This window comes from Cygnus atratus, chromosome 1, assembly GCF_013377495.2.
Source record: "Cygnus atratus isolate AKBS03 ecotype Queensland, Australia chromosome 1, CAtr_DNAZoo_HiC_assembly, whole genome shotgun sequence".
NCBI lineage: Eukaryota > Metazoa > Chordata > Aves > Anseriformes > Anatidae > Cygnus > Cygnus atratus.
In genome coordinates, this window is record NC_066362.1 from 137446904 (window position 1) to 137463439 (window position 16536).

Here is a 16536-nt window from a genome sequence, read left to right on the forward strand (position 1 = left end):
GAGCAAGAAACATTGTTTTAATTATGGGAGGTGAAACAGTTTGCCCTCAAACCACAGAAGGAAACCACAAGGGGGTGACAGACCAAAGAAAAACTAGCACACGCTACTTACTCTCATTGTCTGAACTGTCACTGGTGCTCAGATGCCTGTGGCGTTTCATCCTGACGCATCCTAGAGAGAAAAAAAGAGTTGATGGCGACCATCAGAAGACGACAGGCTGCGTGGGCCCTGCCGACTCGCACGACCCCAGCACCCCAAAGGCAGAAGTCCCCCGAAAGAAGAGCTGTCGGGCGTGAAACCGCAGCAGTGCCTGCGGCAGCGAGCACCCTCCAGCCCCCTTGCTGAGCAGAGCTGGCTGGGCGGCCGCAGCACGGCCAGGCCAGGCGTGGGTGCAAAACGCAGCTCACCTGCAAGGGGAGGAAAAACGAGCCCGAAGGCGCCCACGTAAAGTGAAAGGCAGACGTTAAAGCGGCATAATTCCCCAAAATGCTGACCGACGGCACTGAAATCATCCGGTCACAACTTGGGGGACCTAAGAGTTTGGCTCTGAGAAGTTTGACAAGCCATGGAGGGTATCAGTGAGGATCTGCACCTCTTAAACAAAACCAAACCCCGCACTGCCTAAAGGAAAAAGAAAAAAAAAAAAAAAAAGCACAGCTAAATAGCCCGCTTGTTAAACCCTGCACATTAGTTACTGTACAATGGGTCTTGAGATTATCCAAAGACCATGGGATAAACAGGATTTCCGGATAAGAAAAGCCTATCCAAAGGCTTTGAAGATTGCAACTGAACTGTTTGCAGCAGAATTGGTTAATTTAGTGGAAATTTTCAGCAGCCTTTATACTTAAGAGCGTAAGTTTGATCAGTGCATTTAGATACAGTAATCAAAGTTTAAAACTATCCTTTGATCTATCTTTTATAGAAAGACATTGCCCACACTGCTGGAAGCTGAAAAGGGAAGTGATGAATGTATTTTTCAGCTGGGTATACACACAGCACCTCCGAGTCAGGTATTTAACCAGGGGGATCCGTGGTTAACAGGACAGGGCATCAGAAGGCGACACTTTAATAGCCTTAAATCACCTACAAACTCTCACCAGAAAACAACTTCATTCATGTTAATTCCCCTTCTCAGAGCTCAAGCAAGCCGGGGAAGCAAGGCAGCCACACCACACAGGAAGAGTTACGTTGAAAACAGAGGACCCAAAGCGCTGCGGGGTTTCGCTTCCACCGCTCACCGTGCCTCGTGCAGGCAGCAGTCAGGTAAGAAACTTCAAAGATCTGGGCAAAAGCTCTGTGACAGGCAGGCAGGACTTGGGGCAGCAGGGCTGTTCTTTGTGCGTGTTTTGGTGGCACCAGACTTGGAATTAAGCTCTAGGTAATGAGGGATGAAGATGACCAGTTTCACCTTGCCAACTCCAGCAGCTTAAAGGCTTCAGCCAAGAGCAGCTCAAATGGCATTGCCTATTTGAGAGCTTCGCCGCCGCAAAGCCGTGGTGCACCGCAGCAGCCTGACCTGGAGGACACAGCCCCCTAGAAAGGAGCAGGCCCTGCCCATGCCAACACCTTCTCTGCCAGCAGCCTTCAGCTCTGAACAGCCTGGTTTCCAAACCTCGGGGCACGTTACAGGACCTTGGGACATGCTGAGAGGACGCACGCAGGTGTGCACAGCAGCATTCCTCCCTGCCATTGCTTAGCAAGAAACACGAGCGCTCCGTTTTTACGTTCAGATGAATTTTTGAGCAGCTGTTAAAAGGTGCTGAAAGCTTATGGCAGGCGACTCTAATCTTTTATAGTCTACATAAACATATGCAGCAATAAAACCTCTTCACTCCGTCTTAAAGACGGCCAGCTGAGGAGACAGGCAGCGCCCAGCGAAAGCGGGGTTAAACACGGGGCCGAGAGGCACGGCGCGGCCGGGAACGCCTGGGCACCTCGGAGAGGAGAGCAGATGCAGGAGACGGCTGCTTCAGGGGCAGCTTACGCAGAAACAAACAAACAACAAAAAAACAACCTAAGAACAGAAAGCGCACCTCTGCCAACCACTCCACAGTGATGAAAAAACGTTTAGGGAAGTTGTACTTGGGCAGTGGATTTGTAGCAGCTCAGGCAAGAGATTTACACCTCCGTCACAGCAGAGAGCGGCAGCAAAAGCAGTCACCCCGGGTAAGAGCCCCGCGTAGCAATAACGCCGGAATCCAGCCTGATTTTTTTTTGTGGCAGCATTAACCGCAGTGACTGTGCGCACACAGAGCTGCAGCAAATCACGGGAGCGCCACGCCCAGGAGGACAGGTTATGAAGAGGATCCACGTGCTCCGTGCTCTCCTTGGGTCCCCGCCTGGCTCAGGACTTGGCATCCTCGTGCCTCACCTCCGCTGCTCACGGGAGAGCCTCTGTCACCGCGCCCCGACCACCAAATGGAGGAGCGAGCTACTCGAGTCGCGGCTAAACGGAGGAAGAAAGGGCCGATCACGTGAACCAAAAGCCCAGACCCAACAAGCAGAACCAAAACCCCGCTGAGAGGGGCTGAATCTCCCGTACGGCCTGGTTTGGCCCCTCTTCTAACTGCACCCCTGAAAACCATGGTGATACAGGCCTAGAGTAACAGGGCACGGCTCGTTTTCCCCCCAACACGTGCCTCAAGAGTGAATGAAGGGAAGAGTGAATGATCAGGAAAGGATCAAATACGAAGGTGAGAAATAAACTCAGGAGAATGCCAGTGCCCTTTCCCAACCTCAGAACACCAGCTATAATGAATGGCATGCGGCATGCCAAAAACAGAACAAAAAAATATCTTTACACGCAAAATGAAAAGCCATTTTAAATTTTCTGTAACGTATAAGAAATACCTTTTTTTCACAGAATAGTTCAAAAATAATTTAGAAAACTGCCTCAAGTAGATGCTACTATAAAGAAAAAAAGAGATGAGAAGAGATGAGCTGTCATTAAGAACATGATGGAAATACCATACGGTGAGCAGCTAAAGCCATCAGCCTCTTTCCAATTCCTTTATCTTTGTGGAGTCAGGCATTTACTCCGGCATTCTGCAAATTTGCCTGTGGAACTTTCGGTCTGGATCTTGAGAATTTACTTTCAGACTTCAAACTTGCCAGTAGTTCCCATGCACAAGCTAAGAAACATGAGTGTAAAGCAACTGAGAAATTAAATACTACAGCACGAAGAAGGTAAGTGGCTCAAAAAAAAACCCAACCCAACCATACACCTCATTTCTCAGCCACCAAGTAATAATTCTCACTACCCTGAAAGGAAGCAGGGGTGCATTGGTTATGGACTCAAAATGTGCTCAAGCTTTATGGTCAAGCATAGATCACCTTAGAAACGAGCACTAAAAATGGGAAGATAACATGCTTTGATATAAAGCTTTTTTTTTTTTTTTTTTTTTTTTTTTAAGTCAACAGAAGGACTAACAGATGATGGATCACTTCTACGACAACAAATACAAATTCCAAAGATGCTCACCGTCAGGGATCTTTTAAATGAAAACTAAAACACAAGAGCGACGTTAAAAAAAATCACCACATCTCAAGCAAAGAGGTGCTTGACTCTCCAGGCAACTACTGCAGAGGAACATTTTCTGGTACCATTTTTGATGGCAGTTACCAGGACAGTTCCTGACTTGCACCACACTCCACACCAGCCGAGCTTCTTCCTTGTGCACTCAGCGCTGGACACGCATCCCTGATCATCCCCCACAGCTACGGAGAAGAGCCACAACTCCAGAAGAGAACAATTAGCAAAGCTGAACAAACCCTCCTCCCTGGCATCACCTCACTACATGAACCCCAGTATTTTCCCAAGACACAGCCGCTCGCTTCTGCCACCACTCTCTCCCCGAGGAAAATCAGCATGGCACTGACTAAAAGCACTTCCCCTTTCTGAAAAAGCTAGTTACCGCACATCTCTCAAAGAAATCAGTCAAGCAGTGGATGTAAATGGCCAACACTTAACAAAATTTCAGCGCCCCAAACACCTGCAGAAACACCAGCAACAAACCCTTCTCCCTTTTCAGTCTGTGCCAGAGCGAACTGCATTTACCAAATAAAGCACTAGGAGTTTATCCTCTTGTCCTGACACATCTCTCGGCATCGCGCACCACTAACAGAGGCAGCAGAAAGAAGGATGAGGTATCACTGAGCCCAAACTTACACAGCGTATTACGCGAGAGACACCAGAGACAAGCATACAAAATGAATCCTTAAATCCATATGGGATTTCTGAACAAAACAGAACCTCCAGGGAATAAGTCCTTCCTTCCCGGCTTCACTCTGTCGAATAGAAGGGTTCAACACGTACGTGAGAGGTTCAGTACCTGTGAAGACCTGTACAGAAGGAAGAGGAAACCAAGAAATTCAATGAGCTGTAACACAAACACACACTCGGGCGGTGAGATTTTTATTTCTTTACATTTTAAAATAGACTGATCAAAACGGAACTGGCCACGCTTCTAAGGAAACTTTCAAGTGGGATGAAAAATAACCTACTTTCTCTGTCTTGTTAAAAAGAAAAACAGCATCTACGTATGTAAAAAAAATGACAAGCTACATGCAAATCTCAGACTAAACTTTTGTACTTGATATGGCTTGTCTACGTGCAAAAAAAAAAAAGCAGAGGCAGTAGGTAGAAATCTCCAAGTCTCCAAAACGTGGTTTATGTAACTGTTAAATTTAGATTAGGAAGCAAATTATCTTGAAAGGTCTCCAGGAAATGTAGTACAGTAAAACCATTTAAATAGGTCAAATTTCATAGTCAACTGCCAAGGAAATTACGAAATATGAGTAGAGTTAATACAACCTTTCAAATAACTAGAGGAAGAGAGATCACTCATGTTTGGGTTTTTTATTATTATTTTTTAATATCCTATCCAATCTCACAAAAAAGCTATATAAACTGGAAAAAAAAAAAAACACCTACTCAGAACTTGGGCTGGCAATATTTGCCGCAATGAAAAGGTTTGAAAGGTTAAACAATTCAGAGGGAAGGAAATTCAGGAAAGAAGTAACATTGCTTCTTTATTTCTCCCTAACCTGAAGATTAAATAACTTAGTAACGTGCCCCTACCCCTCATGGTCACCGTGCCGTGTGAGTACAGAAGGAGGGCGAGCGGTGGCTTTGCCTGCATCGCCTCCTGCCACACGGCCTGCAAAGAGCAGAATCCACCCCTGGATGAGTGCATTGCTAGCAAGGCATGCAGTCCGTAGACCACCCGTGCGGGAGCTCCCCAAGAGGTGGGGAGAAATTAAATCCCACTCTCTTCTCTGCTTTCTTCACGCACGGGAATGAAAGCACAGCCTGATGTTCATCTCTCTGAAGAAAGCCACGTGCGTTGGCCTGCACACAGCCCAGCCAGGTGAGCTGGGCAGGCACTGACATATTCCTGCCCGTTCAACACGTACACCTTTAGCACAAACAGCCTGAAGACGACGTGAATCTGAGCAGAATCCATTTCAAGGAACAGACAGTGTCAGACGGATGAAAATTCAAGCAAACACACAAATGTGCACGTGACTGCACTCCCCTCGACTCCAGCCCCTGCGATGAGCTTCCACTGCTGCACACAATACCACTTTTACACTGACTTGCTGAACAGCAGAACTACTGTTTTTCCGAAAACATCAGCTGGGACTTGGACGAAAAAGGCTATTTCCTCCAAAATAGCATATTGAGTTTGAGTGGGTGCCTTCCCTGGCTGCCCCAGGGCAGGCTCCTCACCACCCCGCGGCACTGCTCACAGCCACACAAAACGCCAAAAAATTAGGGCACAGCCTCAGGCAGGAAACACAGATAGGGGACTAGGGGCTATCACCGAAGGAAGAATGCAGAAATACATGCACTATTTGGGATTAAGAAAAAACTGTTTTTTCTGTCAACAGCGTAGGCAACAACTCTCACATGCTGCAAGATTCTTAAAATAATCCGGTAATTTTTCTGTACTTGCTAATAAAAAATTAAAGTAGGTTTCACCGCTCTTGTTTTGTTTTTCTAAATCTCAAGCGATAAAAGCACTGACAGTAACCTGCATTAAATATTTTATCTGTTTTGACTCGTTTATTTCTTGCTATAATGCTTTAAAGAGGCTAACTGCTTTGCTGCAAAGTTCTGCATCACTAACAAAACCTAATGGATTGCAAAAAAGGCAGAAAACATAAAGATGTGTCTTTATATCCTATTCAAAGGATGAGAGAAAGCAACAACACATTTTCCTATTAGGAAACGTTAATTTGACCATTTCTTTCCTCATCTGACAAGAAAGGGTTTTCATTTACAAGTTTAAAATAAACAATCTGGATGCTTAAGTTTTCCTAATAAAAAATGGCACCGAGGGGATTATTAGATACAATTAAAGGGAACGTACTGTCACAGCCAGGACTCAAAATATTTGGAATATTCCAAATCTTTAGTTGAATACTGAAATCCTACTATATTTTCTCCTATTTCACTTTATGACACGTTTATGTGCAGTTATTAGTTCTCTATGTCAAAACATCAAAACAAAAACTTAAAGGAGTTGTTAACGCACTTTTTGGTCTTAAAAATGTTTAAAAAGACAACAAAATTTGTCTTAACCACTAAACTCAAATTACTTTTAACGGCCAGACAACTAATTTAATGTTATGTGCTACAATCTGTAATACACAAGACACCAAAGACATTTTAGTCAGATTTAAACAGATTTATAAAAACATAATTAGCCTTCTAGGCTTCTATAAATCACCCATCTCAAGTGGAAGACAACATCCTGGAAGAGCCCAACTGGTGTCCACTGGGGTTGACGCTGCTCTGAAAGGGGGACCAAGGGACAACTGCACCTGCTCAAGGTTTCTGAAGTGTCACAACTTAAGAAAGCAGTAAGGACACAGGTAAAAATGACCACGAGGTTCAGTTTGTCACCCAACAGCCAAGTTGAGACCGAAGCACTTCTATATAGCACCTGCACTTAAATACAAGGAGTCAGACAATGCAGAACGTCCTTTCCATCCCATGAGGATAGAGATCTATTGCAGCCGATCTGCCAAAGCTGCAGGGTTATGAAATATTAAATCTGACTCCAAAGCAAGTCCCATCATCCGCTATCCACTCCTGTACAGGGATAAACAGAAATACCCACAAGCCAGGGAAGCAGGGAGGTGTTTCACCACATCTTTATTCACAGCTAAGAGCCCACAACACGTTGCAGCTGTTGCACACCTTCTGGTAGTGAGTGAGTGGCCCAAAACTGAACACAGCACTCAGGATGCAGCCTCACCAGTGCCAGGAATAACGGGACAGTCACTTCCCTGGCCCTGCTGGCCACGCTGTTTCTGACGCAGAACAGGATGCTGTTGGCCTTCTTGGCCACCTGGGCACACTGCCGGCTCACGTTCAGCCAGCTATCAACCAGCATTCGCAGGTCTTTTTCTGCCAGGCAGCTTTCCAGCCACTCTTCCCTCAGCTTGTAGCACCGCATGGGGTTGTTGTGCCCCACGTGCAAGACTCAGCACTTAGCCTTGCTGAATGCCATGGAGTTGGACACGGACCCCTGAGACAGCCTATCCAGAGCCATCTGCAGCACCTTCCTGCCCTCGAACAGGTCAACACTCGTGCCTAATTTGGTACTGTCAGCAAACCTACTGAGGGTGTGCTCAATCCCCTCATCCAGGCCATTGATAAAAACATTAAACAAAACTGGCCCCAATACTGAGCCCTGGGGAATGCCACTGGTGACCAGCCACCAACTGGACTGAGCTCCATTCTTTATGACTCCTTGAGCCCGGACATCCAGCCAATTCTTCACTCAGCAAACGATACACTTGGCTAAGCCACGAGCAGCCAGTTTCTCCAGAACACCATGGGAAAGTGTCAAACTGCTTACTTCACTTCTTTACTAAAATCCAGGTAAACAACATTCGCAGCCTTTCCCTCATCTACTAAGCAGGTCACCTTGTCCTAGAAGGAGATGAGGTTAGTCAGGCAGGACCTGCCCTTCATAAACCCACAATGGCTGTTTCTGATCACCTGATTGTCCTTCATCTGCCGTGTGATGGCACTCAAGATAATCTGCTGCATAACCTCCCCTGGCACCGAGGTCAAACTGACAGGCCTGTAAATTCCCTGGATTCTCCTTCCCGCCCTTCTTCTTAGAGGTTGGCATGGCATTCACCCACCTCCAGTCAACTGGGACCTCCTCAGTTAGCCAGGACTGCTGGGCAACTATTGAAAGGGTCAGGCCCCATATAGAACATTCAAACATGTAGGAGGTCACCTGTAGTTTCCCTTTGGATTACAGGGGCTTCATCTGGCTCCCCATCACCATCTTCCAGATCAGTGAGCTAGGTACCCTGAGAACAACTGGCTTTACTAATAATGGCCATGGCGAAAAAGGCATTGAGTACCTCAGCCTTAGCCTCATCTTTCATCGCTACGACTCCCCTCACATCCAATGAAAGATGTGGAGATCCTCCTTGTACTGTTGATGCCACCTGAGACAACTCCTCCACCACCGCCGTCTCCACACGAGGGACAGCAGAACTGACGGGTTGCTCAGACCACAGTTGTGCTGCAGGAGCGGAGCAGGCCTGGGCCGGTCCCTGTGAGGGAGGCTGAAGGCAGGTGCCTGCACCGGCACCAGCTCCAAGTCAACAGGCACACAGACACGCCACAGAGCCTGAGGGACAGCTGTAAAAGGTCTTAAGTAGATGAAAATAAACACGTTAGTTGTACACCTCTGAAAATGGGGTCCTTGGGCATTCCCAAATCAGCTGTAGCACCACTTACTTTATGAGGACACCCCTCAGAGCTGCTGTACGTTGATACACCAGAGGCATCCTTCCAACAAGGCCCCAGAGCAGAGGTGAAGAGCACTAATACAAGACTGTCTGGTTTCAACTGTGGCACCCACAGAGCCAGATGGAAAAGCCTTTGTGGATGAGTAACACTAATAGGTCACTCATTTTTCCTAAGAGCAAGGGAGTGTCTCCTCCCTCCCTTTGGCACCGCTGGAGAAAAAGTATTTGCAGAACACAAAGCTCCAGCTGCACGGGGAGCGTGCCACGGCTTTAGGATAAGAGATGGAAGAGTGAGACTGCCAGGCTGAGAAGACGGTGCAGAGCAGGAAAAATCTACCACAAGTGGTACAGAACAGCGAACAGGATGAGGAGACTACTGCTCCTCATGGCCCCGAAGACTGGTGACACACAGTTACAAGACAAACTTAAAACAGAAGTCATTAAACGCAAAAAAAGTAATTTTATACAAAATTGCTATGGCATGCTGCAGGGGTTGAAAAGTAAACAGACTGAAGAGAATTAGGCAAACGGATGACAGGGGCTATAAAACACAATGTGTCAACATCAACCTGCCATCCCCACAATCCCAAAGTCAAAAATTTACAAGAAATTGAGCGCACTCTAGAGCTTTAAAATGGTTTCTTTCCCTAGATGCCCACTGTTGACCGATATCAGACACTGTAACTGGTCTAATTCCCTAACAGATCTCCTGTGAAACCAGGCTTACTTGTAACAGTTCACCTCTGTGAGATGGATTATTATTTGTTTTTAGTATTAAATGGATCAGTTCCCAACCTGATCTCTGTGGACTAGAGGTGAGATAAGTGGTCTATAGGACCATGGTAAATACTGAAATGAGTGTATTTTTCAGATAAAATTCTGACTACGAACAGCACAACAATAAGATTCTGATAGCTGCTGCCCTAGCTGACTTTATCAACCCCTGCTCACCATAGAGAGTTATTTTGGTCAAAATGATTAAGTAAAAGTTTGGGTCACTTCGAGTATGTCAGTGTTTGTTTTTAAGGCAAATTTAATAAACATTTTATACAAATATATTCTACATGCATCTCAGTGTACTATCCATTCAGGATTTTCTTTTGGAGAATGCCAAAGAATGGAAGGAGAAACAAATAACATCCTGGAATAACATGAAATGTATGTGTATATGTACGTGTGTGGGTATATATACACACATGTACACAAGTATGTATGTGTGTGTAGCTATGTAAACTGTTGTCGTGCAGCCCAAAACCGTGCAAAGAACAGTCTCTGCCTTACCTTATAGCCTCTGGAGGCACAGGTACTACCTTGTATACATTAAAACACTTCAGTTTTAAAATCACCATTAAGAATTGTTAAGTTCACTCGTGAAACCTCCACAACTTCCATATAGCTATCAAAGAATTGTTTTAGGAAAACAGCTGCTTTGAAATCTGTTACTCTGGCATTTCTTATCATTTTAATTTCTGCCACAAAGTAGCAGAGATACATCTGTTTACTTCTATTCTGAAAGTCATGAGTCTCTGACAGAAATACCTACGGACACACATAGTTGCAACAAGTCTTTACTCCATTTTCCAGGTTGTGCAGTGAAGCTTGCGCAAAGTAAGAGAACAATTAAAAGGATGTGCTGCAAGGAGTTGAAAATGGCTGGGTCAACTCTAAGCTGAAGGAGATGCACATAGAAGTCTGTTTAATTATTCCTCTTCTTCCCCCCCAGCTTCTACTATACAGAGATGTGATCCCTTCACTAACAACATTTCCAATCCCATGTCTGAAGTTTAAGAATCCACTACACTTCTATTTTTCCAAGTCTGGATAACTAGCATGGTGTTCTCCTATGAATTCTTACAAGTTTATCAACTCAAACCTTTCCAAGATACACATCCAAAGCTTTTATGCCTCTCTCCTCACTCAGAGGGAAGTAACCCAAAGCCACAGCCAGAATTTTGTTGTCCTATGTTTGAATTCTGTAAGATAACCTCTTAAAAATCTACTTGAACTAGTTAGAAAAAAGTAACCAAATTTAAACATTTATTTGTTTAAAAAAGGATAACAGTGATCTCATCTGAGTCATTAGTTTAATTAGTTAAATCTGTTCAACATGATTTGTTGAACACAATTTTCAACTGCAAGGGCAAAACACATTACATTTTAGCCCTGCTAACAATACAGAATCAGGTAGGAGGAGAGAAGGAGCTTGCTTTTGTCTGCAGAAGAATTGCTAGCTCCTAACCCCTTGAAGACAAAGGGATGGTACAAGAGTAGCCAAGGCCAAAGCTCTATTTGCAGAAAATCAGTGGGTTATGCACAACAGCAGCCACACTCACATGTTCAGAGCCCGCCTGGAATCTGTAGATCTGGTCTCTAAACTCTGAGGATCTGACACTGAAAACTAGAAAAAACACTTCTTTTTTAAACAGTCAAAGCAGAAGCAAGCTTTGAACTAAAAGTCTTGAAACAGAGATGACTGTGTCATCTCTCTTTGCCCCTCCTTATAATCTTTGATAGCCAGTCAAATGGCTCAGCTTAGCTTCACTCTCCACATCAGTCCAAAAGTAGAATAAGTAATAAAACTTGCATCAGAAGAGGGGTTTATAATCACATTAGAGACATGCAACAGAGACCAGCTACCTCGGTTCACCGGGCAGCTTGAACAAGGCTTCGTAATGAGGTACAGGTGTTGGCACTAATTAGGAATACCCAGCTCGCTGCTGACATCAGCCCTCAAAGCAGTGACTGCACTTTAATCCTTTCAGCCACATAAAAGAAAAGCAGAGAGCAGGCAGACGGGGAAAAAAAAGTCTCTGAAAAAGCCCATGCAGAGGACAGAAATATTTTTGCTTATTTAAGGGGAAAGGGAAAAAAAAAAAAAAAAAAAAAAAAAAAAGAGGTGCCACAAAACTGTGGGAAGTCTACTGTGAAGTATCCAAACACGTAAAAGAGCCTAAACCTTCTGCATAACTGGACTTTCTGCTTTTAGGAAGGGTATCACAGCATACACAACATGTATTCATCACAACTATCAAAATTCATACCCAGAAAAAAAAAAAACACAGAATAAAAAGCAGTAGAATCAGCACATGTAAATATTGGAATGGTATAATTTTTTTCCCCGTAAGCCTACCAACTTCTAAGTATTACAGGGTACATCACAACAGATTTTAACTGAAGTTATTACAAGGACCTCTGCAAGCTGGACTCTCACTGTTAACAGCTTCTTTTATGACTTCCTCTCTTTTAAAAGACTTTATATTTCTTTAAAATCCACAAAGCTTTCATTTAAAAGGTGGTATCTGAATGCTGAAGGTATATAGGTTCAATTTACACATTGTAAACACCAACTCACACATTTTTTGTTTTTAAATATCAGTTCCTCCTTCACTTACATGCCAGGTCACGAGGTAGATGTTTTCGCTTCAGCTGATGACATCACAAGCTCCTAAAAAATGAAAGGAGTGCTATTTAGGGAGTAGGAGTGACATCAGGCATTGTATGTTTGAGTTACAATTTCATTTTTGGCAAGTAAGTGAAGGGTATGTTATGTTTTTATTGCAATTAAAAAAAAAAAAAGTACTACCATAATATAAATCAAAGCCTTAAATTCCCTAATTCTCACTCAGTGTGTATACACAACGATTAAACACATCAACTGTCTGTACACGTACTACAATACGAAAACACAAAGTACTACAGTGAAAAGTAAATTCGTAAGCATAATCTTAAAAGTCAACTTTGCGGTTCTCTTAGCATGAGTGGGAATCGCCTTTACCAATACCAGCAACACAAAAACTAGAATAATCCTCTATCCTGTTTTGGGGGTATGAAACGTCCAGGTAACTGCAAGGTTATTTGGCTGATTTGGAGGGCTTTCTTCCAACACACAGATGCTTGCTTTCTTCTAGAGGGTCTTGGATGAACTGAGTATGCTTATAAATTCAAACAAAGACAAATTAAAAAAATAAGTCTGGAAGGAAAGGCCTGTGTAACTCCTGCCTGAATTCCTCACCACGTTCCTCAGGCTCCTCCGTGACGATCCTGGGCAGCTCAGCTTCCCTGGCAGGGACTCTGCTTACTCGCTCTTTTTAATCAAGTAACTCGCCTTGAGCAATATTAACTATGGGAAGAGAAGGCATTTTGTCCTCTACCAGCTGCCCGCATTCCCCTCTTGTGGGGCTATGCACATGTACGTTTTGTGTCCTATTGTAATGGACATGACAAAAACATTAAAATCGTTACACCCAGCAGATTTGTGACAATGCTCCTGGGGATGTCAGCCGCTATGAGCTGGGAAGCACAGAATTAGAGAGCAGAAACTCCAGTTAAAAATGAGGAACCGATAACTACGCATACTGCCAGAAGAAAAAGAATAAGAAGAAGGGGCAGGGGGTGGGGATGGCAATGTCTTGCTGAAATAAGGCAGCTTCTGGCCTGTGTGTCAGCACCACATTTCTGCTTCCCCACCCTCCTGCGGCAGAGGGACAGGGTCCCAGCACCCCGCAGCCACCGAGGAGCGGCAGGCATCCTCTTACTTAACAGCCAGCCTTGCTCAACTTCAGCTGTGGCATCAAAGGAAAACATTTCCATAGAAGCTGGGAGGGGGAAAAAACAAACAAGCAAAAAAGCCCAAAGCCCACACACAATATATCATAGCTCCTCTATTGTGACTGACAACATTTTGAAGTTTTAGCTACGCTCATTTTCTTTGACTTGAGGTTTGGGGTTTTTGTGTTTGTGTGTGAGCTTTTTGTTTATATATTTATTTATTTATTTGTTTTTAAACCACCTCAGTTCCCTTTCCCCACCTCCTTGACAGTCTCTGGCTACAGGCACGCTGAGCAATCAGCTTGGTGCCGGGCAGACGAAGCAGCTCGAGCTGAGGTGGCCGCACGGTGACTGCCGCAAGCAGGCCGGGGCCTTGCCATCAGCCCCGCCACCTGGGGGCCATGGCTGCCGGCCCAGGCGCCTCAGGCACAAGCTGGGAGCCGAGCCTCTGGCCTCCACGGAGGGGAATCCGGCCTGCAGCCCCCAAAATGAGGCCAAGCCAGGCGAGCAGGTGGGGGAGCTGAGGGAGCCGCCTCAAAATCCCACCCAGGCTCTGCGGCAAAACCCCGCAGCAGCGCCGGGCCGCGCTCCAGCTGAGGAGGGCTGGCAGCATCGCCCACAGCACAGGCTGGGGACGGGGTTAGAGGGAGAGGTGAAGCTAAAGGGAGCATTCAGATCCGTTTCTCAAACCTAATTTTTTCTTACGAGAAGTTTCATTACAGGGTTTAATTCCTTTATGTCCCTGCTGAACACCTCTAATGTAAATTTTCACAAGCGAAGCCCTGGTCACGGCAGCTCAAATGGCATCATTAAAATGCAGCAGAGCTCACAACTTTTAAGTATGAATAAAACCACAGCTTTTGCCTCCCAGCTGAACCACAAGACTAATATATTTTTGAACTCTTCATTAAAAACACATTTGTTTGCTCAATTAAATGCCAGGATGAACTCCGAAATACCAAAAGGTTTGACTAAAAATCTTCCCCTCTTTCTTTAACCATTATACTATATAGATACAACCTTCAGCACCAGTTTTGTTTATTTCACAAACACATACAAAATAGAATGCAGGATATAGCTGGCATCAATACCATTATTTTTTTTTTCTTTGGGTTTTCAGGTTTTTTTTTTGGAAGGCCAGTCCTAATACACCAACTCAGAAACATTAGGCTGATTCACTTCAAATTGAGGAGTAGGGGGCAAGCCCCCAGCAGAGTAAAGCACAAGCCTCCCACGCCACCCCTCACGAGCAAGTGGAGGCAAGGGATAACAAACGGGAGACACACACTGTGCCAGTAGGATCTGGGTTGATAAAAAGCAACAGGGAAGCGACAGGAAATGCAATGCGGTGCAAAAGAAAAAGCAGAGATTTTATAGAAGCTAAACACAGCGTAGACATACGAAACAAAGCTCTGAAATTCATGGGAGCTTTCCATAAAAGCTGCCTGTGAAACCAAGCATCAATGAAGATTTCTGTCTTAAAATCCAACTTTTAACAGCAGAAAGCCAAGTGGATTAAAGACCTAGGTTTGCACTTAACCGCTATTGCCAGGCTGTAATTTACCATAACACTCACCAACAGCCAAGCCCCCAAACCAAGAACAGCACTGGACAAAAGCAGCGCTTCGTGCTTCTTTCCAGAACCACCCCAGATACTTGCTGCCACTCTCAACAAAAGACACAGCCACAGAGAAAAAGTCTGCCAGGGGCCTGGAGAAGGGCACCGAGACAGGACCAAGAGCCTGCGACGTTGCCCAAAACGCCCATTCACGTTGTGCTGAGCAGGGACCCTGCCACATCTCCAGGCAAGCAGGAGAAGCTTGCTGGCAGCACGGCGAGCATCCTTCTTGATGCAGCTCCAGCTCATCACCAGTCCTCTATCAGCACCGGACACTGAAGGAGCTCATCCTTTCTTCTTTACACAGCTAGCATCCTGGACACTACTCTTACCACTTTTGTTATGCCTCAGTCCCCTCCCCAGGCCAAATACAATCTAGTTCTTACACTCTCTGCTCAGAGGCCACGTTCCCTACATTTCTGAGCCTTCTGAGTTGCTCTACATTACCCTTTCCAGGGTTGGTCCACAAAAAACAATAGGAAGTTGTGATGCCTAAAGCTGGGCGAAGTATTCAGACTGAATCCTTCCCTGCACAGAAAATGCTCTCCTCTTGTTACAGGAAATTGTTCTTTCCCATTATGCAAGCTCCAGGCACTATGTACAAACCTGAGTGCATTTGCTTTTTGCAACAACGTGGTCCTGCTGCCTCCTGTTCTGCTGGTAAACAGCCACTGCAGCTTCGACTGCCTCTTTGGCCCCTACTGCACTCCATCCAACTTCTTTTTCCAGACTGTTTCTCTAGTTTGTCAAGATACCTGTAAAATGCTAGGCATCTTCCCAAACAGACGTGTAGCTCCATCCAGTTTTAGCTGGCTATTTAATGAGTATAATCCTTACTCCTCCATCCACACCATCAATTAGTTATTAGTTAATACTGGACTTAGGAGAGAGCATTGTTAAACTTTGCTAAATTTACTTGTCTAGTTTAAAAATTAATTAGTAACCATCCTCCCAGTTTTCCAAGCAGCTGCTGACATTCCTGTGAACATTTTCATTTAATCCACATCTTCTCAGCTGCTTCTGATAGCACGCGTTGTCTGATAACTTCTATCACCTAACGTGCAATTCCCACCTCACAAATGACTTGCAAGACCGCATATTAGAAAGTTGGTCCTTTGATGCTTCATTCACAATAAATAATCCCATAGATATAACAGCTGCTTAGCCGGGAAAGATATTGGAAAACCATTTTATTATTTCAAATTTTTTAGACAGCCTCAGATATTTAACACATGTAACCAGCTCCCCATAGACTACCAATAGCATTACACAGACACCTTAGAAAAGGCAGATCGAGATTTTCATGCTACCAAGGTAGCACTGAAAATAAAGCCAGTTGTTTTCAAGGTTACAGATCAATGATAATATGAAGCAGAACGGTAATGGTACTTTTTCCCTTATAACTACAACGAGAAAAAATCATTATAAGAATAAGAACCCAGATATACACTGGATAAAGTTTTGGGGTAACTGAGAAGATGCTTCCAGGCTATATTTATCCTGCAGGGACTCAAAGTAGAAAAGAAAGTCACCGAACTTTGACAAAAGTATTTTGAATCCTTACTCAGTATTCATAACAGAGTTGA

The 16536-nt window shown here is 44.7% G+C and overlaps 1 protein-coding gene across 11 annotated transcripts in view; it reads right to left on the bottom strand.

The window, feature by feature from the left end:
• JADE3 (jade family PHD finger 3) overlaps positions 1-16536 on the bottom strand; it is a 64353-nt gene that overhangs the window by 31783 nt on the left and 16034 nt on the right. For 3 of the 11 annotated variants that reach the window (XM_035558174.2, XM_035558172.2, XM_035558173.2), the window contains exons 2-3: positions 12177-12229; positions 112-171 (exon numbers count right to left, since the gene is read on the bottom strand). In XM_035558174.2, coding sequence (XP_035414067.1) covers positions 112-160 — 49 coding nt within the window. In that variant the 5' untranslated portion in view covers positions 161-171; positions 12177-12229. Of the gene's footprint in view, positions 1-111; positions 172-2967; positions 2987-4057; positions 5747-12176; positions 12230-16536 lie in introns of those variants that run through there. The other 8 variants (XM_035558176.2, XM_035558178.2, XM_035558175.2 and 5 more) reach the window with 6 other exon arrangements.